The 27,835-nt window shown below is 56.2% G+C and overlaps 1 protein-coding gene across 1 annotated transcript in view; it reads left to right on the forward strand.

The window, feature by feature from the left end:
- KRI1 (KRI1 homolog) overlaps positions 1 to 27,619 on the forward strand; it is a 96,518-nt gene extending 68,899 nt beyond the window's left edge. Inside the window, exons 14-21 of the mRNA XM_078882768.1 lie at positions 1,891 to 1,976; positions 3,853 to 3,973; positions 20,715 to 20,806; positions 21,080 to 21,144; positions 22,298 to 22,393; positions 26,143 to 26,797; positions 26,892 to 27,001; positions 27,580 to 27,619. Coding sequence (XP_078738894.1) covers positions 1,891 to 1,976; positions 3,853 to 3,973; positions 20,715 to 20,806; positions 21,080 to 21,144; positions 22,298 to 22,393; positions 26,143 to 26,797; positions 26,892 to 27,001; positions 27,580 to 27,619 — 1,265 coding nt within the window. The remainder of the gene's footprint in view (positions 1 to 1,890; positions 1,977 to 3,852; positions 3,974 to 20,714; positions 20,807 to 21,079; positions 21,145 to 22,297; positions 22,394 to 26,142; positions 26,798 to 26,891; positions 27,002 to 27,579) is intronic.
- Positions 27,620 to 27,835: the final 216 nt, after the last annotated feature.

Genomic DNA, 27,835 nt, shown 5'->3' on the forward strand with positions numbered 1-27,835 from the left:
GATAATCAGTGGTGTTGGCCGTGAGCAGGCATCGAACTCGGGTCGCCGGGTTCGTAGTGCAACACGCTAACCGCTACACTACCGCTCCCCACACACATACACGGGTACACACACAGATTCGCATACAGAAACACTCACACACACCACACACACAGGTAAACACAAGCAGGTACACACAGACTCACGTACGCATATACACACGCTCATGTACACACACCACATACACAGGGTACACGTAGAACTCCCACACAGGTACGTACACACTTCCACACGTCATACACACACCACATACATAAAGACAAATGCGGTTTCAGGAAAGGGCGGTCCTGCACAGATGCCATATTTTCTGTCCGTCTGCTACAGCAGAGGTGTAGGGAATTCCAACAAGATCTACATCTCTGCTTAATTGACCTGGTCAAGGCCTATGATACTGGGTTGTTCTTCGTACTTTCGGAGTCACTGACCCTCTGCTCACGATCATTAAGGACCTTCATTATGGTGAGCGGGCCCGGGCAAAACTACGTGGCCGGGAGTCAGAGCCATTCTCTGTACACCTTGGGGTGCGACAGGGATGTCCTCTGGCTCCAACATTATTTAACATCTATTTTGACCACGTAGTTCGTGAAGGCTTCAATAGCTATACCGGAGGAATTTCCATTTGGTACAGATATAATTGGAGGCTGATCGATGCCCGGGTGCGGTCAAGGGATGGCTCCCTATTGGTCAACCATGTTATGTATGCCGATGATTTGGTAATTGCTGCTCATTCAGAGGAGGGGTTGGAGACGCTGCTGCTGAGACTGGAGCGTGCCACTAAGAGATGGGGCCTTACCATCAGCCCCACCAAAACTAAGCACCTGCCTGGGTATTTTGTACCATCGGATACTCCATCCCCACAACTCCCAATCGGTGATGGCGCAGTTGTGGAGAGAGTGGAGAGTTTCCCATACCTGGGCGGTGTGCTCATGACCGGCTCCGGTTTAACACCAGAGGTCTCACTCCAAATCAGACGAGCGGCAATATCTTTTCATCGGTTGCGTAACGCTGTGTGGAAGCTACCTGGTCTGTCGCTCCGCAAGAAGCTTCGGGTCTTCTCGGCCACGGTCATTCCCTCCCTTCTCTACGCTTGTGAAACCTGGACACCCCTAATGGAGCATCTTCGCCGGTTAGAAACATTTAGGCTGGCCTGCCTACGATCCATCCTGGGTTTAACCAGGCTGGATTGTGTGAGGAGCTCACAAATCCTTTAAAGATCTGGGCAAAGTCCCATCGGTGAGCTTCTCCGGCAGGCAAGGCTACGTTGGCTGGGTCATGTAGCCCGCATGCCCAGCCACCGCATGCTGAAACAGCTTTTGTTCGGCCGGATCGAGGGGGCTAAACGGGCGCGGCACCGGCTAGAGAAGAGATGGAGTGATGTGGTACAGGAGGACGTGGAGCTGAGTGGACTTGTCGATGACTGGTACCAGTGGTGTCAAGATCGGCCTCAGTGGAGGAGGCTCGTGAAGGACGCTACTGGGCAGTTGGAGGCAGTCGCCCTCCATCAACAACGGAGGGCGGAGGAGCGACGCTCACAACAACGAGCGGAGCGCCGGGTGTCTAAAGCACAGCAAGTTGGCACAGTAGGGGGCACAGGTGGTGCATCAGCCAGTCATCTCGGTCATCTCGGTCAGTCGACCCGTGGCACCTGCTGGGTCTGCCCCGTGACCTCCTGCCAGCGGGCGTTCGACACTTCACGTGGCCTCAAGGTGCACATGGCCTGGCACAAGCGTCGTGGTGACATCACCGCCACTTAGTGGCGAATGGCGGTTGTTGTTGGTGGTGATGGTGGTGATGATGGTGGTGGTGATGGTGGTGATGGTGGTGGTGACCTGTGCCTCCTTGTTCACGCAGGTGACTGGAGTTTGGACGAAGAGGAGATTTCCGACGGAGCAGACCAAGGGTTGGACGAGCCACATTGTGAAGATCCAGATTTTGTGGTGCGGACAAGTTTGTCTCTCTGTGTGTCTCTGTGTCTGTGTGTCTGTGTGTCTCTGTGTCTGTGTGTCTCTGTGTCTGTGTGTCTCTGTGTCTGTGCGTCTCTGTGTCTGTGCGTCTCTGTGTCTGTGTGTCTCTGTGTCTGTGTGTCTCTGTGTCTCCCTGTGTGTCTCTGTGTCTGTGTCTCCCTGTGTGTTTCTGTGTCTCCCTGTGTGTCTCCCTCTGTGTGTCTGTGTGTCTGTGTGTCTCCCTGTGTGTCTCTGTGTCTGTGTCTCTGTGTCTCCCTGTGTGTCTCTGTGTCTCCCTGTGTGTCTCTGTGTCTGTGTGTCTCTGTGTCTCTGTGTCTCCCTGTGTGTCTCTGTGTCTCTGTGTCTCTGTGTCTCTGTGTCTGTGTGTCTGTGTGTCTCCCTGTGTGTCTCTGTGTCTCCCTGTGTGTCTGTGTGTCTCTGTGTCTGTGTGTCTCTGTGTCTGTGTGTCTCCCTGTGTGTCTTTGTGTCTGTGTGGCTCTGTGTCTCCCTGTGTGTCTCTGTGTCTGTGTGTCTCCCTGTGGGTCTCTGTGTCTGTGTGTCTCTGTGTCTGTGTGGCTCTGTGTCTCCCTGTGTGTCTCTGTGTCTGTGTGTCTCCCTGTGTGTCTCTGTGTCTGTGTGGCTCTGTGTCTCCCTGTGTGTCTCTGTGTCTGTGTGTCTCCCTGTGTGTCTCTGTGTCTCCCTGTGTGTCTCTGTGTCTCTGTGTCTGTGTGTCTCTGTGTCTGTGTGTCTCTGTGTCTGTGTGTCTCTGTGTCTCCCTGTGTGTCTGTGTGTCTCTGTGTCTCCCTGTGTGTCTCTGTGTCTCCCTGTGTGTCTCTGTGTCTCCCTGTGTGTCTCTGTGTCTCCCTGTGTGTCTGTGTGTCTGCGTGTCTCCCTGTGTGTCTCTGTGTCTCCCTGTGTGTTTCTGTGTCTCCCTGTGTGTCTCTGTGTCTCCCTGTGTGTCTCTGTGTCTCCCTGTGTGTCTCTGTGTCTCCCTGTGTGTCTCTGTGTCTCCCTGTGTGTCTCTGTGTCTCCCTGTGTGTCTCTGTGTATCCCTGTGTGTCTGTGTGTCTCCCTGTGTGTCTCTGTGTCTCCCTGTGTGTCTGTGTGTCTGTGTGTCTCCCTGTGTGTCTCTGTGTCTCCCTGTGTGTCTCTGTGTCTCCCTGTGTGTCTCTGTGTCTGTGTCTCCCTGTGTGTCTCTGTGTCTCCCTGTGTGTCTCTGTGTCTCCCTGTGTGTCTCTGTGTCTCCCTGTGTATCTCTGTGTCTCCCTGTGTGTCTCTGTGTCTCCCTGTGTCTCTGTGTCTCCCTGTGTGTCTCTGTGTCTCCATGTGTGTCTGTGTGTCTCCCTGTGTGTCTGTGTGTCTGTGTGTCTCCCTGTGTGTCTCTGTGTCTCCCTGTGTGTCTCTGTGTCTCCCTGTGTGTCTGTGTGTCTGTGTGTCTCCCTGTGTGTCTCTGTGTCTCCCTGTGTGTCTCTGTGTCTCCCTGTGTGTCTCTGTGTCTCTGTTTCTGTGTGTCTCTGTGTCTGTGTCTCCCTGTGTGTCTCTGTGTCTCCCTGTGTGTCTCTGTGTCTCCCTGTGTGTCTCTGTGTCTCCCTGTGTCTCTCTGTGTCTCCCTGTGTGTCTCTGTGTCTCCCTGTGTGTCTCTGTGTCTCCTTGTGTGTCTCTGTGTCTCCCCCATGGATTCCTGTGTGTCTCTCTCTTCCTGTGAATCGCTGTTTCTGTCTTCCTGGGTCTGTCCCAGTGTCTCTGTCTCCCTGTGTCTCCCTGTGTCTCCCTGTGTCTGTGTCTCCCTGTGTCTCACTGTGTCTGTGTCTCACTGTGTCTCGCTGTGTCTTTGTCTCACTGTATCTCGCTGTATCTCCGTGTAATTCAGATGGATGCAGATTACGTACCGGGCGGACATGGGGGACAGAATTTAGACACCGAAGTCACGGGGACACGCAGACGCAGAGACAAGCGGCGGAAATACGCGGAGCTCCCAGCAGATGATTCAGGTGGGACACGAAGACACTGAGACACAGAGACACTGGGACACTGAGACACTGAGACACAGGGACACTGAGACACTGAGACACTGAGACACTGGGACACGAAGACACTGAGACACTGAGACACTGAGACACAGGGGCACAGGGACACAGGGACACAGAGACACAGGGACACAGAGACACTGAGACACTGGGACACGAAGACACTGAGACACTGAGACACTGAGACACAGGGACACAGGGACACAGGGACACAGGGACACTGAGACACTGAGACACAGGGACACTGAGACACTGAGACACTGAGACACTGGGACACTGAGACACTGAGACACTGAGACACAGGGACACAGGGACACAGAGACACAGGGACACAGAGACACAGAGACACTGAGACACTGGGACACTGAGACACTGAGACACTGAGACACAGGGACACAGGGACACAGAGACACAGGGACACTGAGACACTGAGACACAGGGACACTGAGACACTGGGACACTGAGACACTGAGACACAGGGACACTGAGACACTGAGACACTGAGACACTGAGACACTGGGACACGAAGACACTGAGACACTGAGACACAGGGACACAGGGACACAGGGACACAGAGACACAGGGACACAGAGACACTGAGACACTGAGACACAGGGACACAGGGACACAGGGACACAGAGACACTGAGACACAGAGACACAGGGACACTGAGACACTGAGACACAGGGACACAGGGACACAGAGACACAGGGACACAGAGACACAGAGACACTGAGACACTGGGACACTGAGACACTGAGACACTGAGACACAGGGACACAGGGACACAGAGACACAGGGACACTGAGACACTGAGACACAGGGACACTGAGACACTGGGACACTGAGACACTGAGACACAGGGACACTGAGACACTGAGACACTGAGACACTGAGACACTGGGACACGAAGACACTGAGACACTGAGACACTGAGACACAGGGACACAGGGACACAGGGACACAGAGACACAGGGACACAGAGACACTGAGACACTGAGACACAGGGACACAGGGACACAGAGACACTGAGACACAGAGACACAGGGACACTGAGACACTGAGACACAGAGACACAGGGACACAGGGACACAGGGACACTGAGACACTGAGACACAGGGACACAGGGACACAGGGACACAGGGACACAGAGACACAGGGACACAGGGACACAGGGACACTGAGACACTGGGACACGAAGACACTGAGACAGAGACACAGGGACACTGAGACACTGAGACACAGGGACACAGGGACACAGAGACACAGGGACACAGAGACACTGAGACACTGAGACACTGAGACACTGGGACACTGAGACACTGAGACACTGAGACACAGGGACACAGGGACACAGAGACACAGGGACACTGAGACACTGAGACACAGGGACACTGAGACACTGGGACACTGAGACACTGAGACACAGGGACACTGAGACACTGAGACACTGAGACACTGAGACACTGGGACACGAAGACACTGAGACACTGAGACACTGAGACACTGAGACACAGGGACACAGGGACACAGAGACACAGGGACACAAAGACACTGAGACACTGAGACACAGGGACACAGGGACACAGGGACACAGAGACACTGAGACACAGAGACACAGAGACACAGGGACACTGAGACACTGAGACACTGAGACACTGGGACACTGAGACACTGAGACACTGAGACACAGGGACACAGGGACACAGAGACACAGGGACACTGAGACACTGAGACACAGGGACACTGAGACACTGGGACACTGAGACACTGAGACACTGAGACACTGGGACACTGAGACACTGAGACACTGAGACACAGGGACACAGGGACACAGGGACACAGGGACACTGAGACACTGAGACACAGAGACACAGGGACACTGAGACACTGAGACACAGAGACACAGGGACACAGGGACACTGAGACACTGAGACACTGAGACACTGGGACACTGAGACACTGAGACACTGAGACACAGGGACACAGGGACACAGGGACACAGGGACACTGAGACACTGAGACACAGAGACACAGGGACACTGAGACACTGAGACACAGAGACACAGAGACACAGGGACACAGGGACACTGAGACACTGAGACACTGAGACACAGGGACACAGGGACACAGGGACACAGAGACACAGGGACACAGGGACACTGAGACACTGGGACACGAAGACACTGAGACAGAGACACAGGGACACTGAGACACTGAGACACAGGGACACAGGGACACAGAGACACAGGGACACAGAGACACTGAGACACTGAGACACTGAGACACTGGGACACTGAGACACTGAGACACTGAGACACAGGGACACAGGGACACAGAGACACAGGGACACTCAGACACTGAGACACAGGGACACTGAGACACTGGGACACTGAGACACAGGGACACTGAGACACTGAGACACTGAGACACTGAGACACTGGGACACGAAGACACTGAGACACTGAGACACTGAGACACAGGGACACAGGGACACAGAGACACAGGGACACAGAGACACTGAGACACTGAGACACAGGGACACAGGGACACAGGGACAAAGAGACACTGAGACACAGAGACACAGAGACACAGGGACACTGAGACACTGAGACACTGAGACACTGGGACACTGAGACACTGAGACACTGAGACACAGGGACACAGAGACACAGGGACACTGAGACACTGAGACACAGGGACACTGAGACACTGGGACACTGAGACACTGAGACACTGAGACACTGGGACACTGAGACACTGAGACACTGAGACACAGGGACACAGGGACACAGGGACACAGGGACACTGAGACACTGAGACACAGGGACACTGAGACACTGGGACACTGAGACACTGAGACACAGGGACACTGAAACACTGAGACACTGAGACACTGAGACACTGGGACACGAAGACACTGAGACACTGAGACACTGAGACACTGAGACACAGGGACACAGGGACACAGGGACACAGAGACACTGAGACACAGAGACACAGAGACACAGGGACACAGGGACACTGAGACACTGAGACACAGGGACACAGGGACACAGGGACACAGGGACACAGGGACACAGAGACACTGGGACACGAAGACACTGAGACAGAGACACAGGGACACTGAGACACTGAGACACAGGGACACAGGGACACAGGGACACAGAGACACAGGGACACAGAGACACTGAGACATAGGGACACAGGGACACTGAGACACTGAGACACTGAGACACAGGGACACGTGGACACGTGGACACGTGGACACGTGGACATAGGGACACAGAGACACAGGGACACTGAGACACAGACACTGAGACACTGAGACACAGGGACACAGAGACACAGAGACACAGAGACACAGGGACACGTGGACACGTGGACACAGAGACACTTGGACACTGGAACACAGGGACACAGGGACACTGGAACACAGGGACACAGGGACACAGAGACACAGAGACACAGGGACACAGAGACACAGAGACACAGAGACACTGAGACACAGGGACACGTGGACACGTGGACACAGAGACACAGGGACACAGAGACACTGAGACACAGGGACACAGGGAAACTGAGATACAGAGACACTGAGACACTGAGACACAGGGACACAGGGATACTGGAACATAGAGACACAGACACACAGGGACACTGAGACACATGGACACAGGGACACAGACACAGAGACACAGAGACACTGTGATACAGAGACACTGAGACACAGGGACACAGAGACACAGAGACACTGAGACACAGGGACACAGAGACACAGGGACACAGCGATACAGTGACACAGAGACACAGAAACACAGGGACACTGAGATACAGAGACACAGGGACACTGAGACACAGAGACACAGAGACACAGAGACACAGGGACACAGGGACACTGAGATACAGTGACACAGAGACACAGAGACACAGAGACACAGAGACACAGGGACACAGAGATACAGTGACACAGAGACACAGAAACACAGGGACACTGAGATACAGAGACACTGAGACACTGAGACACAGAGACACAGGGACACTGAGACACATGGACACAGGGACACAGGGACACAGACACAGAGACACAGGGACACAGAGATACAGTGACACAGAGATACAGTGACACAGAGACACTGAGACACTGAGACACAGGGACACAGGGATACTGGAACACAGAGACACAGAGACACAGACACACTGAGACACATGGACACAGGGACACAGGGACACAGGGACACAGAGACACAGAGACACTGAGATACAGAGATACAGAGACACAGAGACACAGAGACACAGGGACACAGGGACACAGGGACACAGGGACACAGAGACACAGAGACACAGAGACACTGAGATAGAGATACAGAGATACAGAGACACAGAGACACTGAGACACTGAGACACAGAGACACAGAGACACAGAGACACAGAGACACAGAGACACAGAGACACAGGGACACAGGGACACAGGGACACAGAGACACAGAGACACAGGGACACTGAGATACAGAGACACTGAGACACTGAGACACAGAGACACAGAGACACAGAGACACAGAGACACAGAGACACAGAGACACAGAGACACAGAGACACAGGGACACAGGGACACAGGGACACAGAGATACAGTGACACAGAGACACAGGGACACAGAGAAACAGTGACACAGAGACACAGAGACACAGAGACACAGAGACACAGGGACACAGAGACACAGGGACACTGAGACACTGAGACACAGAGACACAGAGACACAGGGACACAGAAACACAGGGACACTGAGATACAGAGACACTGAGACACAGAGACACAGGGACACTGAGACACATGGACACAGGGACACAGGGACACAGACATAGAGACACAGGGACACAGAGACACAGGGACACAGAGACACAGAGACACAGGGACACAGGGACACAGGGACACAGAGACACAGAGACACAGAGACACTGAGATAGAGATACAGAGATACAGAGACACAGAGACACTGAGACACTGAGAAACAGAGACACAGAGACACAGAGACACAGAGACACAGAGACACAGAGACACAGAGACACAGGGACACAGGGACACAGGGACACAGAGACACAGGGACACTGAGATACAGAGACACTGAGACACTGAGACACAGAGACACAGAGACACAGAGACACAGGGACACAGGGACACAGGGACACAGAGACACAGAGACACTGAGATAGAGATACAGAGATACAGAGACACAGAGACACTGAGACACTGAGACACTGAGACACTGAGACACAGGGACACAGGGACACAGGGACACAGGGACACAGAGACACAGGGACACTGAGATACAGAGACACTGAGACACTGAGACACTGAGACACTGAGACACTGAGACACAGAGACACAGAGACACAGAGACACAGAGACACAGAGACACAGGGACACAGGGACACAGGGACACAGGGACACAGGGACACAGGGACACAGAGACACAGAGACACAGAGACACAGGGACACAGGGACACAGGGACACAGGGACACAGGGACACAGGGACACAGGGACACAGGGACACTGAGATACAGGGACACTGAGACACTGAGACACAGGGACACAGAGATACAGTGACACAGAGACACAGAGACACAGAGACACAGAGACACAGGGACACAGAGACACAGAGACACAGGGACACTGAGACACTGAGACACAGAAACACAGGGACACTGAGATACAGAGACACTGAGACACAGAGACACAGGGACACTGAGACACATGGACACAGGGACACAGGGACACAGACATAGAGACACAGGGACACAGAGACACAGGGACACAGAGATACAGGGACACAGAGATACAGGGACACAGACACACAGGGACACAGGGACACAGAGACACAGGGACACAGAGACACTGAGATACAGGGACACAGAGACACAGAGACACAGGGACACAGGGACACAGAGACACAGGGACACAGAGACACTGAGACACAGAGACACAGAGACACAGAGACACAGAGACACAGGGACACAGAGACACAGAGACACAGGGACACAGGGACACAGAGACACAGGGACACAGAGATACAGTGACACAGAGACACAGGGACACAGGGACACAGGGACACAGAGACACAGGGACACAGAGACACTGAGATACAGGGACACAGAGACACAGGGACACAGGGACACAGAGACACAGGGACACAGAGACACTGAGACACAGAGACACAGAGACACAGAGACACAGGGACACAGAGACACAGAGACACAGGGACACAGGGACACAGAGACACAGGGACACAGAGATACAGTGACACAGAGACACAGAGACACAGAGACACAGAGACACAGGGACACAGAGACACAGAGACACAGAGACACAGGGACACTGAGACACTGAGACACAGAGACACAGGGACACAGAAACACAGGGACACTGAGATACAGAGACACTGAGACACAGAGACACAGGGACACTGAGACACATGGACACAGGGACACAGGGACACAGACATAGAGACACAGGGACACAGAGACACAGGGACACAGAGATACAGGGACACAGAGATACAGGGACACAGAGACACAGAGACACAGGGACACAGGGACACAGAGACACAGGGACACAGAGACACTGAGATACAGGGACACAGAGACACAGAGACACAGGGACACAGGGACACAGAGACACAGGGACACAGAGACACTGAGATACAGGGACACAGGGACACAGGGACACAGAGACACAGACACAGAGACACAGAGACACTGAGATACAGGGACACAGGGACACAGAGACACAGAGACACAGAGACACAGGGACACAGAGACACTGAGATACAGGGACACAGGGACACAGAGACACAGAGACACAGAGACACAGGGACACAGAGACACAGAGACACAGGGACACAGAGACACAGGGACACAGGGACACAGGGACACAGAGACACAGGGACACAGAGACACTGAGATACAGGGACACAGGGACACAGGGACACAGAGACACAGGGACACAGAGACACAGAGACACAGAGACACAGGGACACAGGGACACAGACACAGAGACACAGGGACACAGGGACACAGAGACACAGGGACACAGAGACACTGAGACACTGAGACACTGAGACACTGGGACACTGAGACACTGAGACACTGAGACACAGGGACACAGGGACACAGAGACACAGGGACACTGAGACACTGAGACACAGGGACACTGAGACACTGGGACACTGAGACACTGAGACACAGGGACACTGAGACACTGAGACACTGAGACACTGAGACACTGAGACACTGGGACACGAAGACACTGAGACACTGAGACACTGAGACACAGGGACACAGGGACACAGAGACACAGGGACACAGAGACACTGAGACACTGAGACACAGGGACACAGGGACACAGGGACACAGAGACACTGAGGCACAGAGACACAGAGACACAGGGACACTGAGACACTGAGACACTGAGACACTGGGACACTGAGACACTGAGACACTGAGACACAGGGACACAGGGACACAGAGACACAGGGACACTGAGACACTGAGACACAGGGACACTGAGACACTGGGACACTGAGACACTGAGACACTGAGACACTGGGACACTGAGACACTGAGACACTGAGACACAGGGACACAGGGACACAGGGACACAGGGACACTGAGACACTGAGACACAGAGACACAGGGACACTGAGACACTGAGACACAGAGACACAGGGACACAGGGACACTGAGACACTGAGACACAGGGACACAGGGACACAGGGACACAGAGACACAGGGACACTGAGACACTGAGACACAGAGACACAGGGACACAGGGACACTGAGACACTGAGACACAGGGACACAGGGACACAGGGACACAGAGACACAGGGACACAGGGACACTGAGACACTGGGACACGAAGACACTGAGACAGAGACACAGGGACACTGAGACACTGAGACACAGGGACACAGGGACACAGAGACACAGGGACACAGAGACACTGAGACACTGAGACACTGAGACACTGGGACACTGAGACACTGAGACACTGAGACACAGGGACACAGGGACACAGAGACACAGGGACACTGAGACACTGAGACACAGGGACACTGAGACACTGGGACACTGAGACACAGGGACACTGAGACACTGAGACACTGAGACACTGAGACACTGGGACACGAAGACACTGAGACACTGAGACACTGAGACACAGGGACACAGGGACACAGAGACACAGGGACACAGAGACACTGAGACACTGAGACACAGGGACACAGGGACACAGGGACAAAGAGACACTGAGACACAGAGACACAGAGACACAGGGACACTGAGACACTGAGACACTGAGACACTGGGACACTGAGACACTGAGACACTGAGACACAGGGACACAGGGACACAGAGACACAGGGACACTGAGACACTGAGACACAGGGACACTGAGACACTGGGACACTGAGACACTGAGACACTGAGACACTGGGACACTGAGACACTGAGACACTGAGACACAGGGACACAGGGACACAGGGACACAGGGACACTGAGACACTGAGACACAGGGACACTGAGACACTGGGACACTGAGACACTGAGACACAGGGACACTGAAACACTGAGACACTGAGACACTGAGACACTGGGACACGAAGACACTGAGACACTGAGACACTGAGACACTGAGACACAGGGACACAGGGACACAGGGACACAGAGACACTGAGACACAGAGACACAGAGACACAGGGACACTGAGACACTGAGACACAGAGACACAGGGACACAGGGACACTGAGACACTGAGACACAGGGACACAGGGACACAGGGACACAGGGACACAGAGACACAGGGACACAGGGACACAGAGACACTGGGACACGAAGACACTGAGACAGAGACACAGGGACACTGAGACACTGAGACACAGGGACACAGGGACACAGGGACACAGAGACACAGGGACACAGAGACACTGAGACATAGGGACACAGGGACACTGAGACACTGAGACACTGAGACACAGGGACACGTGGACACGTGGACACGTGGACATAGGGACACAGAGACACAGGGACACTGAGACACAGACACTGAGACACTGAGACACAGGGACACAGAGACACAGAGACACAGAGACACAGGGACACGTGGACACGTGGACACAGAGACACTTGGACACTGGAACACAGGGACACAGGGACACTGGAACACAGGGACACAGGGACACAGAGACACAGAGACACAGGGACACAGAGACACAGAGACACAGAGACACTGAGACACAGGGACACGTGGACACGTGGACACAGAGACACAGGGACACAGAGACACTGAGACACAGGGACACAGGGAAACTGAGATACAGAGACACTGAGACACTGAGACACAGGGACACAGGGATACTGGAACATAGAGACACAGACACACAGGGACACTGAGACACATGGACACAGGGACACAGACACAGAGACACAGAGACACTGTGATACAGAGACACTGAGACACAGGGACACAGAGACACAGAGACACTGAGACACAGGGACACAGAGACACAGGGACACAGCGATACAGTGACACAGAGACACAGAAACACAGGGACACTGAGATACAGAGACACAGGGACACTGAGACACAGAGACACAGAGACACAGAGACACAGGGACACAGGGACACTGAGATACAGTGACACAGAGACACAGAGACACAGAGACACAGAGACACAGGGACACAGAGATACAGTGACACAGAGACACAGAAACACAGGGACACTGAGATACAGAGACACTGAGACACTGAGACACAGAGACACAGGGACACTGAGACACATGGACACAGGGACACAGGGACACAGACACAGAGACACAGGGACACAGAGATACAGTGACACAGAGATACAGTGACACAGAGACACTGAGACACTGAGACACAGGGACACAGGGATACTGGAACACAGAGACACAGAGACACAGACACACTGAGACACATGGACACAGGGACACAGGGACACAGGGACACAGAGACACAGAGACACTGAGATACAGAGATACAGAGACACAGAGACACAGAGACACAGGGACACAGGGACACAGGGACACAGGGACACAGAGACACAGAGACACAGAGACACTGAGATAGAGATACAGAGATACAGAGACACAGAGACACTGAGACACAGAGACACAGAGACACAGAGACACAGAGACACAGAGACACAGAGACACAGAGACACAGAGACACAGAGACACAGAGACACAGAGACACAGGGACACAGGGACACAGGGACACAGGGACACAGAGACACAGAGACACAGGGACACTGAGATACAGAGACACTGAGACACTGAGACACTGAGACACAGAGACACAGAGACACAGAGACACACAGACACAGAGACACAGAGACACAGAGACACAGAGACACAGAGACACAGAGACACAGGGACACAGAGACACAGGGACACAGAGATACAGTGACACAGAGACACAGGGACACAGAGATACAGTGACACAGAGACACAGAGACACAGAGACACAGGGACACAGAGACACAGGGACACTGAGACACTGAGACACAGAGACACAGAGACACAGGGACACAGAAACACAGGGACACTGAGATACAGAGACACTGAGACACAGAGACACAGGGACACTGAGACACATGGACACAGGGACACAGGGACACAGACATAGAGACACAGGGACACAGAGACACAGGGACACAGAGACACAGAGACACAGGGACACAGGGACACAGGGACACAGAGACACAGAGACACAGAGACACTGAGATAGAGATACAGAGATACAGAGACACAGAGACACTGAGACACTGAGACACAGAGACACAGAGACACAGAGACACAGAGACACAGGGACACAGGGACACAGGGACACAGGGACACAGAGACACAGGGACACTGAGATACAGAGACACTGAGACACTGAGACACAGAGACACAGAGACACAGAGACACAGAGACACAGGGACACAGGGACACAGGGACACAGAGACACAGAGACACAGAGACACTGAGATAGAGATACAGAGATACAGAGACACAGAGACACTGAGACACTGAGACACTGAGACACTGAGACACAGGGACACAGGGACACAGGGACACAGGGACACAGGGACACAGAGACACAGGGACACTGAGATACAGAGACACTGAGACACTGAGACACTGAGACACTGAGACACAGAGACACAGAGACACAGAGACACAGAGACACAGAGACACAGAGACACAGAGACACAGAGACACAGAGACACAGAGACACAGAGACACAGAGACACAGAGACACAGAGACACAGGGACACAGGGACACAGGGACACAGGGACACAGGGACACAGGGACACAGGGACACAGGGACACAGAGACACAGAGACACAGAGACACAGAGACACAGGGACACAGAGACACAGAGACACAGGGACACTGAGATACAGGGACACTGAGACACTGAGACACAGGGACACAGAGATACAGTGACACAGAGACACAGAGACACAGAGACACAGAGACACAGGGACACAGAGACACAGAGACACAGGGACACTGAGACACTGAGACACAGAGACACAGGGACACAGAAACACAGGGACACTGAGATACAGAGACACTGAGACACAGAGACACAGGGACACTGAGACACATGGACACAGGGACACAGGGACACAGACATAGGGACACAGAGACACAGGGACACAGAGATACAGGGACACAGAGATACAGGGACACAGACACACAGGGACACAGGGACACAGAGACACAGGGACACAGAGACACTGAGATACAGGGACACAGAGACACAGAGACACAGGGACACAGGGACACAGAGACACAGGGACACAGAGACACTGAGACACAGAGACACAGAGACACAGAGACACAGAGACACAGAGACACAGGGACACAGAGACACAGAGACACAGGGACACAGGGACACAGAGACACAGGGACACAGAGATACAGTGACACAGAGACACAGAGACACAGAGACACAGGGACACAGGGACACAGAGACACAGGGACACAGAGACACTGAGATACAGGGACACAGAGACACAGGGACACAGGGACACAGAGACACAGGGACACAGAGACACTGAGACACAGAGACACAGAGACACAGAGACACAGAGACACAGAGACACAGGGACACAGAGACACAGAGACACAGGGACACAGGGACACAGAGACACAGGGACACAGAGATACAGTGACACAGAGACACAGAGACACAGAGACACAGAGACACAGGGACACAGAGACACAGAGACACAGAGACACAGGGACACAGGGACACTGAGACACTGAGACACTGAGACACAGAGACACAGGGACACAGAAACACAGGGACACTGAGATACAGAGACACTGAGACACAGAGACACAGGGACACTGAGACACATGGACACAGGGACACAGGGACACAGACATAGAGACACAGGGACACAGAGACACAGGGACACAGAGATACAGGGACACAGAGATACAGGGACACAGAGACACAGAGACACAGGGACACAGGGACACAGAGACACAGGGACACAGAGACACTGAGATACAGGGACACAGAGACACAGAGACACAGGGACACAGGGACACAGAGACACAGGGACACAGAGACACTGAGATACAGGGACACAGGGACACAGGGACACAGGGACACAGAGACACAGAGACACAGAGACACAGAGACACTGAGATACAGGGACACAGGGACACAGAGACACAGAGACACAGAGACACAGGGACACAGAGACACTGAGATACAGGGACACAGGGACACAGAGACACAGAGACACAGAGACACAGGGACACAGAGACACAGAGACACAGGGACACAGAGACACAGGGACACAGGGACACAGGGACACAGAGACACAGGGACACAGAGACACTGAGATACAGGGACACAGGGACACAGGGACACAGAGACACAGGGACACAGAGACACAGAGACACAGAGACACAGGGACACAGGGACACAGACACAGAGACACAGGGACACAGGGACACAGAGACACAGAGACACAGAGACACAGGGACACAGAGACACAGGGACACAGAGACACAGAGACACAGGGACACAGGGACACTGAGATACAGGGACACAGAGACACAGAGACACAGGGACACAGGGACACAGAGACACAGAGACACAGGGACACAGAGACACAGGGACACAGGGACACAGGGACACAGGGACACAGGGACACAGAGACACAGAGACACTGAGATACAGAGATACAGAGACACAGAGACACAGAGACACTGAGACACTGAGACACAGAGACACAGAGACACAGAGACACAGGGACACAGGGACACAGGGACACAGGGACACAGAGACACAGAGACACAGAGACACAGAGACACAGAGATACAGAGACACTGAGACACTGAGACACAGAGACACAGAGACACAGAGACACAGAGACACAGAGACACAGGGACACAGGGACACAGGGACACAGGGACACAGGGACACAGGGACACAGAGACACAGAGACACAGGGACACTGAGATACAGAGACACTGAGACACAGAGACACAGAGACACAGAGACACAGAGACACAGAGACACAGGGACACAGGGACACAGGGACACAGGGACACAGGGACACAGAGACACAGAGACACAGAGACACTGAGATAGAGATACAGAGATACAGAGATACAGAGACACAGAGACACAGAGACACAGAGACACAGGGACACAGGGACACAGAACACAGAGACACAGAGACACTGAGATAGAGACACAGAGACACAGAGACACAGAGACACAGAGACACAGAGACACAGGGACACAGGGACACAGAGACACAGAGACACAGGGACACTGAGATACAGAGACACTGAGACACTGAGACACAGAGACACAGAGACACAGAGACACAGAGACACAGAGACACAGAGACACAGAGACACAGGGACACAGGGACACAGGGACACAGAGATACAGAGATACAGTGACACAGAGACACAGAGACACAGAGACACAGAGACACAGAGACACAGGGACACAGAGACACAGGGACACTGAGACACTGAGACACTGAGACACAGGGACACAGGGACACAGGGACACAGAGACACAGAGACACAGAGACACAGAGACACTGAGATAGAGATACAGAGATACAGAGATACAGAGACACAGAGACACAGAGACACAGAGACACAGGGACACAGGGACACAGAGACACAGAGACACAGGGACACTGAGATACAGAGACACTGAGACACTGAGACACTGAGACACTGAGACACAGGGACACAGGGACACAGGGACACAGAGACACAGAGACACAGAGACACAGAGACACTGAGATAGAGATACAGAGATACAGAGACACAGAGACACAGAGACACAGAGACACAGGGACACAGGGACACAGGGACACAGAGACACAGAGACACAGGGACACTGAGATACAGAGACACTGAGACACTGAGACACTGAGACACTGAGACACAGAGACACAGGGACACAGAGACACAGGGACACAGAGATACAGTGACACAGAGACACAGAGACACAGAGACACAGGGACACAGAGACACAGAGACACAGAGACACAGGGACACAGAGACACAGGGACACAGAGACACAGTGACACAGAGACACAGAGACACAGAGACACAGAGACACAGAGACACAGGGACACAGAGACACAGGGACACAGGGACACAGAGACACAGAGACACAGGGACACTGAGATACAGAGACACTGAGACACTGAGACGCAGAGACGCAGAGACGCAGAGACGCAGGGACACAGAGACACAGGGACACAGAGATACAGTGACACAGAGACACAGAGACACAGAGACACAGAGACACAGGGACACAGAGACACAGAGACACAGGGACACTGAGATACAGAGACACTGAGACACTGAGACACAGAGACACAGAGACACAGAGACACAGGGACACAGAGACACAGAGACACAGGGACACAGGGACACAGAGACACAGGGACACAGAGACACTGAGATACAGGGACACAGAGACACAGAGACACAGAGACACAGAGACACTGATATACAGGGACACAGGGACACAGAGACACAGAGACACAGAGACACAGGGACACAGAGACACTGAGATACAGGGACACAGGGACACAGAGACACAGAGACACAGAGACACAGGGACACAGAGACACAGAGACACAGGGACACAGGGACACAGGGACACAGGGACACAGAGACACAGGGACACAGAGACACTGAGATACAGGGACACAGGGACACAGGGACACAGAGACACAGGGACACAGAGACACAGAGACACAGAGACACAGGGACACAGGGACACAGAGACACAGAGACACAGGGACACAGAGACACAGAGACACAGAGACACAGGGACACAGAGACACAGGGACACAGAGACACAGAGACACAGAGACACAGGGACACAGGGACACTGAGATACAGAGACACAGGGACACAGAGACACAGGGACACAGGGACACAGCGACACAGAGACACAGGGACACAGAGACACTGAGATACAGGGACACAGGGACACAGGGACACAGAAACATGTCACCTCCTATCAGCGAGCCTTCGACACTTCACATGGCCTCAAAGTGCACCTGGCCTGGCACAGGCACCGTGGTGACGGTATGTGTGTGTGGAGTGTGGTGACGTATTGGTGTGTGCGTGTGTGTGTGGTGTGTGTGTGGTGTGTGTGTGGTGTGTGTGGTGTGTGTGTGGTGTGCGTGTGGTGTGTGTGTGGTGTGTGGTGTGCATGTGGTGTGTGTTGTGTGCTTGTGGTGTGTGTGGTGTGTGTGTGGTGTGCGTGTGGTGTGTGTGTGGTGTGCGTGTGGTGTGTGTTGTGTGTGTGTGTGTGGTGTGTGTGTGTGTGGTGTGTGTGTGTGTGGTGTGTGTGGTGTGTGTGTTGTGTGTGTGTGGTGTGTGCGTTTGGTGTGTGTGTGTGGTGTGTGTGTTGTGTGCGTGTGGTGTGTGGGTGTGGTGTGTGTGTATGTGTGTGTGGTGTGTGTCTGGTGTGTGTGTGTGTGGTGTGTGTGTGTGTGGTGTGCGTGTGGTGTGTGGTGACGTATCGGTGTGCGTGTGGTGTGTGCGTGTGGTGTGTGTGGTGTGTGTGTGTGTGGTGTGTGTGCGTGTGGTGTGTGTGTGGTGTGTGTGTGGTGTGTGTGTGTGGTGTGTGTGTGTGTGGTGTGCGTGTGGTGTGTGTGTTGTGTGCGTGTGGTGTGTGTGTGGTGTGTGTGGTGTGCGTGTGTGTGTGGTGTGTGTGTGTGGTGTGGTGTGTGTGGTGTGTGTGTGTGTGGTGCGTGTGGTGTGTGTGTGGTGTGGTGTGTGTGGTGTGGTGTGTGTGTTGTGTGCGTGTGGTGTGTGTGTGTGTGGTGTGTGTGTGGTGTGTGGTGACGTATTGGTGTGCGTGTGTGTGTGTGGTGTGTGCGTGTGGTGTGTGTGTGGTGTGTGTGTTGTGTGGTGTGTGTGTGGTGTGTGTGTGTGTGTGCGTGTGGTGTGTGTGTGCGTGTGGTGTGTGTGGTGTGTGGTGTGTGTGTGGTGTGTGTGTGGTGTGTGGTGTGGTGTGTGTGTTGTGTGCGTGTGGTGTGCGTGTGGTGTGTGTGTGGTGTGTGTGTGGTGTGTGGTGACGTATTGGTGTGCGTGTGTGCATCTCTGTGGGTACCGCCAACAGAGCTGCACTTTGAGTCTCTGGTGGGGGACCTGCCGTGCCGTTTCCGGTACCGAGAAGTCATCGCCAACGACTTCGGACTCTCCACAGACGAGGTCGGAATCCCCACTGCACACAGACACCCAGCGTCACATTCCCCACCACACACAGACACCCAGCGTCACATTCCCCACTGCACACAGACTGTGGCATCGTGATGGGAGTAGTTGGTGGCTGCGATGTTCCAGCCAGCGGTGGAGCGACTCTGGCTGATGCCGCTGCTGCTGCTGTCTGCGATGTGTGCGATGTGTGTGATGTGTGCGATGTGTGTGATGTGTGTGATGTGTGTGGTGTGATGTGTGTTATGTGTGTGATGTGTGCGAGCGTAGATCCTCATGGCGGAGGATCGGGAGCTCAACCAGTGGAGCTCGCTCAAAAAGACCTGCATGTACCGGTGAGCCCCCACCCTCACCCTCACCTGCACGTACCCCCACCCCCACCCTCACCTGCACGTACCCCCACCCTCACCCTCACCTGCACGTACCCTCACCCTCACCTGCACATACCCCCACCCTCACCCTCACCTGCACGTACCCCCACCCTCACCCTTACCTGCACGTACCCTCACCCTCACCTGCACGTACCCCCACCCCCACCCCACCTGCACGTACCCCCACCCCCACCCTCACCTGCACGTACCCTCACCCTCACCCTCACCTGCACGTACCCTCACCCCCACCCTCACCTGCACGTACCCCCACCCTCACCCTCACCTGCACGTACCCCTACCCTCACCCTCACCTGCACGTACCCTCACCCCCACCCTCACCTGCACGTACCCCCACCCTCACCCTCACCTGCACGTACCCCTACCCTCACCCTCACCTGCACGTACCCCCACCCCCACCCTCACCTGCACGTACCCCCACCCTCACCTGCACGTACCCTCACCCTCACCCTTACCTGCACATACCCCCACCCTCACCCTCACCTGCACGTACCCCTACCCTCACCCTCACCTGCACATACCCCCACCCTCACCTGCATGTACCCACACCCCCACCCTCACCTGCACATACCCCCACCCTCACCTGCACGTACCCCCACCCTCACCCTCACCTGCATCTGTTGGTGAGCCTCCACCCTCACCTGCATGTACCCACACCCCCACCCTCACCTGCACGTACCCCCACCCTCACCTGCATGTCTCGATGAGCCCTCACCCTGCGTCTCGATGTGGCCCACGCCACACGCGGCACACGGCACACACGGCACACACGGCACACGCGGCACACGCGGCACACGCACACAGGCTGCGGTCTGAGCGTTGTGAACCCGGCCATGATGATGATGATCATGCTGACGGAGGCAATGCTAATGCTGCTGCGATGTTACTGGTGACGATGGTGCTGATGGCGGTGTTGATGCCGTGCGATGTGCACTGCTGTGATGATGATATTGGTGACGACGCTGCTGATGGTGCTGATGGCGGTGTTGATGCCGTGCGATGTGCACTGCTGTGATGATGATATTGGTGAGGACACTGCTGATGCTGCTGATGGCGGTGCTGATTGGCGTGTGATGTGCGTTGCTGTGATGCTGTTTAGCTCGGAGGAGGAAGAGCTCCGGGATTTAAGGTTGGCCCGTAAGCGCGCTCACGACTGGCGGAGAAAGCAGAGAATCCTCAAGTCCCTCACGCAGAGGTGAGGTCACCTCTGCCGTGGGGCCAGTCTCTCCTCCACCCTGGGACCCAGTCTCTCCTCCACCCTGGGACCCAGTCTCCCCTCCACCCTGGGACCCAGTCTCTCCTCCACCCTGGGACCCAGTCTCTCCTCCACACTGGGACCCAGTATCTCCTCCACCCTGGGACCCAGTCTCTCCTCCACCCTGGGACCCAGTCTCTCCTCCACCCTGGGACCCAGTCTCTCCTCCACCCTGGGACCCAGTCTCTCCTCCACCCTGGGACCCAGTCTCTCCTCCACCCTGGGACCCAGTCTCTCCTCCACACTGGGACCCAGTCTCTCCTCCACCCTGGGACCCAGTCTCTCCTCCACCCTGGGACCCAGTCTCTCCTCCACCCTGGGACCCAGTCTCTCCTCCACCCTAGGACCCAGTCTCTCCTCCACACTGGGACCCAGTCTCTCCTCCACCCTGGGACCCAGTCTCTCCTCCACACTGGGACCCAGTCTCTCCTCCACCCTGGGACCCAGTCTCTCCTCCACCCTGGGACCCAGTCTCCCCTCCACCCTGGGACCCAGTCTCTCCTCCACCCTGGGACCCAGTCTCTCCTCCACACTGGGACCCAGTATCTCCTCCACCCTGGGACCCAGTCTCTCCTCCACCCTGGGACCCAGTCTCTCCTCCACCCTGGGACCCAGTCTCTCCTCCACCCTGGGACCCAGTCTCTCCTCCACCCTGGGACCCAGTCTCTCCTCCACACTGGGACCCAGTCTCTCCTCCACCCTGGGACCCAGTCTCTCCTCCACCCTGGGACCCAGTCTCTCCTCCACCCTGGGACCCAGTCTCTCCTCCACCCTAGGACCCAGTCTCTCCTCCACACTGGGACCCAGTCTCTCCTCCACCCTGGGACCCAGTCTCTCCTCCACACTGGGACCCAGTCTCTCCTCCACCCTGGGACCCAGTCTCTCCTCCACCCTGGGACCCAGTCTCCCCTCCACCCTGGGACCCAGTCTCTCCTCCACCCTGGGACCCAGTCTCTCCTCCACACTGGGACCCAGTATCTCCTCCACCCTGGGACCCAGTCTCTCCTCCACCCTGGGACCCAGTATCTCCTCCACCCTGGGACCCAGTCTCTCCTCCACCCTGGGACCCAGTCTCTCCTCCACCCTGGGACCCAGTCTCTCCTCCACCCTGGGACCCAGTCTCTCCTCCACCCTGGGACCCAGTCTCTCCTCCACCCTGGGACCCAGTCTCTCCTCCACCCTGGGACCCAGTCTCTCCTCCACCCTGGGACCCAGTCTCTCCTCCACCCTAGGACCCAGTCTCTCCTCCACCCTGGGACCCAGTCTCTCCTCCACCCTGGGACCCAGTCTCTCCTCCACACTGGGACCCAGTCTCTCCTCCACCCTGGGACCCAGTCTCTCCTCCACCCTGGGACCCAGTCTCTCCTCCACCCTGGGACCCAGTCTCTCCTCCACCCTAGGACCCAGTCTCTCCTCCATACTGGGACCCAGTCTCTCCTCCACACTGGGACCCAGTCTCTCCTCCACCCTGGGACCCAGTCTCTCCTCCACACTGGGACCCAGTCTCTCCTCCACCCTGGGACCCAGTCTCTCCTCCACCCTGGGACCCAGTCTCTCCTCCACACTGGGACCCAGTCTCTCCTCCACCCTGGGACCCAGTCTCTCCTCCACACTGGGACCCAGTCTCTCCTCCACCCTGGGACCCAGTCTCTCCTCCACACTGGGACCCAGTCTCTCCTCCACACTGGGACCCAGTCTCTCCTCCACCCTGGGACCCAGTCTCTCCTCCACCCTGGGACCCAGTCTCTCCTCCACACTGGGACCCAGTCTCTCCTCCACCCTGGGACCCAGTCTCTCCTCCACACTGGGACCCAGTCTCTCCTCCACCCTGGGACCCAGTCTCTCCTCCACCCTGGGACCCAGTCTCTCCTCCACACTGGGACCCAGTCTCTCCTCCACCCTGGGACCCAGTCTCTCCTCCACACTGGGACCCAGTCTCTCCTCCACACTGGGACCCAGTCTCTCCTCCACCCTGGGACCCAGTCTCTCCTCCACACTGGGACCCAGTCTCTCCTCCACCCTGGGACCCAGTCTCTCCTCCACACTGGGACCCAGTCTCTCCTCCACCCTGGGACCCAGTCTCTCCTCCACACTGGGACCCAGTCTCTCCTCCACCCTGGGACCCAGTCTCTCCTCCACACTGGGACCCAGTCTCTCCTCCACCCTGGGACCCAGTCTCCTCCACACTGGGACCCAGTCTCTCCTCCACCCTGGGACCCAGTCTCTCCTCCACTCTGGGACCCAGTCTCTCCTCCACCCTGGGACCCAGTCTCTCCTCCACCCTGGGACCCAGTCTCTCCTCCACCCTGGGACCCAGTCTCTCCTCCACCCTGGGACCCAGTCTCTCCTCCACCCTGGGACCCAGTCTCTCCTCCACACTGGGACCCAGTCTCTCCTCCACATTGGGACCCAGTCTCTCCTCCACCCTGGGACCCAGTCTCTCCTCCACATTGGGACCCAGTCTCTCCTCCACCCTGGGACCCAGTCTCTCCTCCACACTGGGACCCAGTCTCTCCTCCACCCTGGGACTCAGTCTCTCCTCCACCCTGGGACCCAATCTCTCCTCCACCCTGGGACCCAGTCTCTCCTCCACACTGGGACCCAGTCTCTCCTCCACACTGGGACCCAGTCTCTCCTCCACACTGGGACCCAGTCTCTCCTCCACCCTGGGACCCAGTATCTCCTCCACCCTGGGACCCAGTCTCTCCTCCACACTGGGACCCAGTCTCTCCTCCACCCTGGGACCCAGTCTCCCCCACACTGGGACCCAGTCTCTCCTCCACCCTGGGACCCAGTCTCTCCTCCACCCTGGGACCCAGTCTCTCCTCCACCCTGGGACCCAATCTCTCCTCCACCCTGGGACCCAGTCTCTCCTCCACACTGGGACCCAGTCTCTCCTCCACACTGGGACCCAGTCTCTCCTCCACCCTGGGACCCAGTCTCTCCTCCACCCTGGGACCCAGTCTCTCCTCCACCCTGGGACCCAGTCTCCCTCTCCTCTGCCCTCAGGCCCAGTCTTAATCTCTTCCACGTCTCATTTTCTTCCACAGTTACATTTTTACTTAATTTGTCCACTCTTATAGCCACAATCATGATGACGATCATCATCTTCACCACAATCACCCAAAATACTCAACTAAAACTATTTATTTATTTTACCAGGTTAAGGCCGCGCTGGGCTGTGTAGCGTTTTTTCACAAGTGGGACTGGCCGCCACAAACAGCAGCTCAGTGAAGCGGCTCAGTGAAGCGGCTCAGTGAAGCGGCTTGTGTTTGTGCGTTGGTTGAACTTCCTTCGCACTCTACATCGCCAACCGTGATAATCACGTGGAAATCGAGAGCAGCAGACATATCTACTCTAAGCGCGTGGCGGTGACGCTCTTGCTAAATGTGGAGGGGAAAACCGGAGGACCCAGAGAAAAATCCATGTGACCACCGCAGGGAGGGAGAGAGAGAAACGCAGACTCCAAATATACAACAGCAGCAGCAGGCGTCAGGGTCGGGATCGAACCCACGACCTCCTGTAGACCAGGCGAGGTAGTCAACATCTCCTAGCCACCGCAGCCCCGAAGTTACCCCTACCACCCACACCACCACCATCGTCGTCATAATCGTCCTCTTTCAATTAGAACTGAACACGACAATCTAAAGTCTCTTCTCTTTTCTCTTAATGTGCGTTCGTGACCGCAGTGCCGAGCAGGGAGATGGCGGTGGCAGTGCCGAGGCGCAGGACGAGACGCAGGAGGAGACGCAGGAGCAGCAGGCGGAGGAGCAGCAGGCGGAGGAGCAGCAGCGCGGGAAACCCTCCAGGAAGAAGCGGCAAGAGGAGAGCCGGCGCCGGCCACGGGAAGAAGATGCCGGCGACGGCGGCGGCCAGGAAGCAAGCGCCAGCCACGGTGGCGAGGGGACGAGTGGCAGCCAGGGTGGCGAGGGGAGGAGGAGGGACCAGGGTGGCGAGGGGGGGAGGAGCGGCCGCCGCGCCCTCGTCGCTCCGTCGAAGGTGGGCACCAAACTTTGCAAGAGGCCGGCACCGGGCGAGGAGAAAACGGCTTCCCACGCGAATCGTCTTGACGACGACGAGGAGGAGGAGGAGGGAGCCGGAAGCGCGGACGATGAAGAATGCGACCACGACAACAACGGCGACGACGCGGCCGAGGGCGGCGAGAATCGGCGCGGGAAGAACGTGAAGGCCGACGGTTCGCCACCCGCGCCTCCTCGTGCTGCCCCCGTCAAGAGGAAGAGGCTCGCGGTGGCAGGGAGCGAAGGCCACAATGGCCCCGCTTCCTCGGCCGCTAAGAAACCTCGCCCGAGGAATCTGTTGGAGATGCGCGGGGCGAGGGGGGCGGTGAGGAGGGGGGCGGTGAGGGGGGGCGGTGAGGAGGGGGGCGGTGAGGAGGGGGGCGGTGAGGGGTGCCCCCCCCCACCACCTCCAAGGGAAGTCGCGGCGGGCGCTGCTGGCGCGGGTGGAGGTGGGCGGCACGGAGTTCTGCGGCGCTCGGCTCCGGGCCTACGGCCTGGACGTGCGCAGGCTCAAGTTCAAGAGGCTCCGGCAGGACGGGGCGGGGAGACGGCGCGGGGGAGGGGGAGGGGGAGGGCAGCAGCAGCAGCAGAGGAAGAAAGGAGGAGGCGGAGCAGGAGGGCAGCAGCAGCAGCAGGAGGGGGTGGGGGGAGGAGCAGGAGGGCAGCAGGAGAGGCAGGAGAGCGAGGGGGGAGGAGCAGGAGGAGGGCAGCAGGAGAGGCGGGGCAAAGCCGCACGGAGGAGGATGAGGAAGAAGAGACGGATGGAGGGGGGTCACGGAGGCGGTGCTGGCGGGAGCGTGTGAGAGATGGCCCCCCCCGTTACTGTTAGTCGTGGCCCAGGTCATTCTCGGCTCTCAAGTGAGCCAGCCCAGAGCCCGTGCTGCTGCTGCTGCTTCACTTGAGCCCCAGCCGAGCCCCCCGCTCGCTTGTGTCTCTGGGAGCGAGCGAGCGGCTCAAGCGTCGAGAGGCTGGCTGCTGGGCCAGTTCACCGCTCGCCGGGACTACAACCCGTGGCGTCGTCACCTGGAATCGGACGTCGCTTGCCGTGGGAAGCGCCACCCGTTGGCGCCCTCTCGCTCACGTGGTTCTCCTCGCTCCCTACTACAGATTCCGACAGTTCCCATTGGCTCAGGCGGGGGACAAGTAGAGTGTTTGGTGGGCGGCGTTGATCCGTTTCGCTCTCTTGCTTTTCGAGAGAAAGATTTACAACCTTGATGCATTTTAATAAATTGTGTAAACACAAAATGTGCGTGCGTGATTGTGTGAACCGAACCCTCGCTCGGCACGGGGGGGGGGGGGTGGGGGCGGGATGCTTTTTGAGAGAAACGCCGCGGAGAGCGCGAATCCGTGCCGAGTGTAACCC

The sequence above is a fragment of the Lampetra fluviatilis genome, chromosome 67 (genome assembly GCF_964198595.1).
Source record: "Lampetra fluviatilis chromosome 67, kcLamFluv1.1, whole genome shotgun sequence".
Classification (NCBI taxonomy): Eukaryota; Metazoa; Chordata; class Hyperoartia; order Petromyzontiformes; family Petromyzontidae; genus Lampetra; species Lampetra fluviatilis.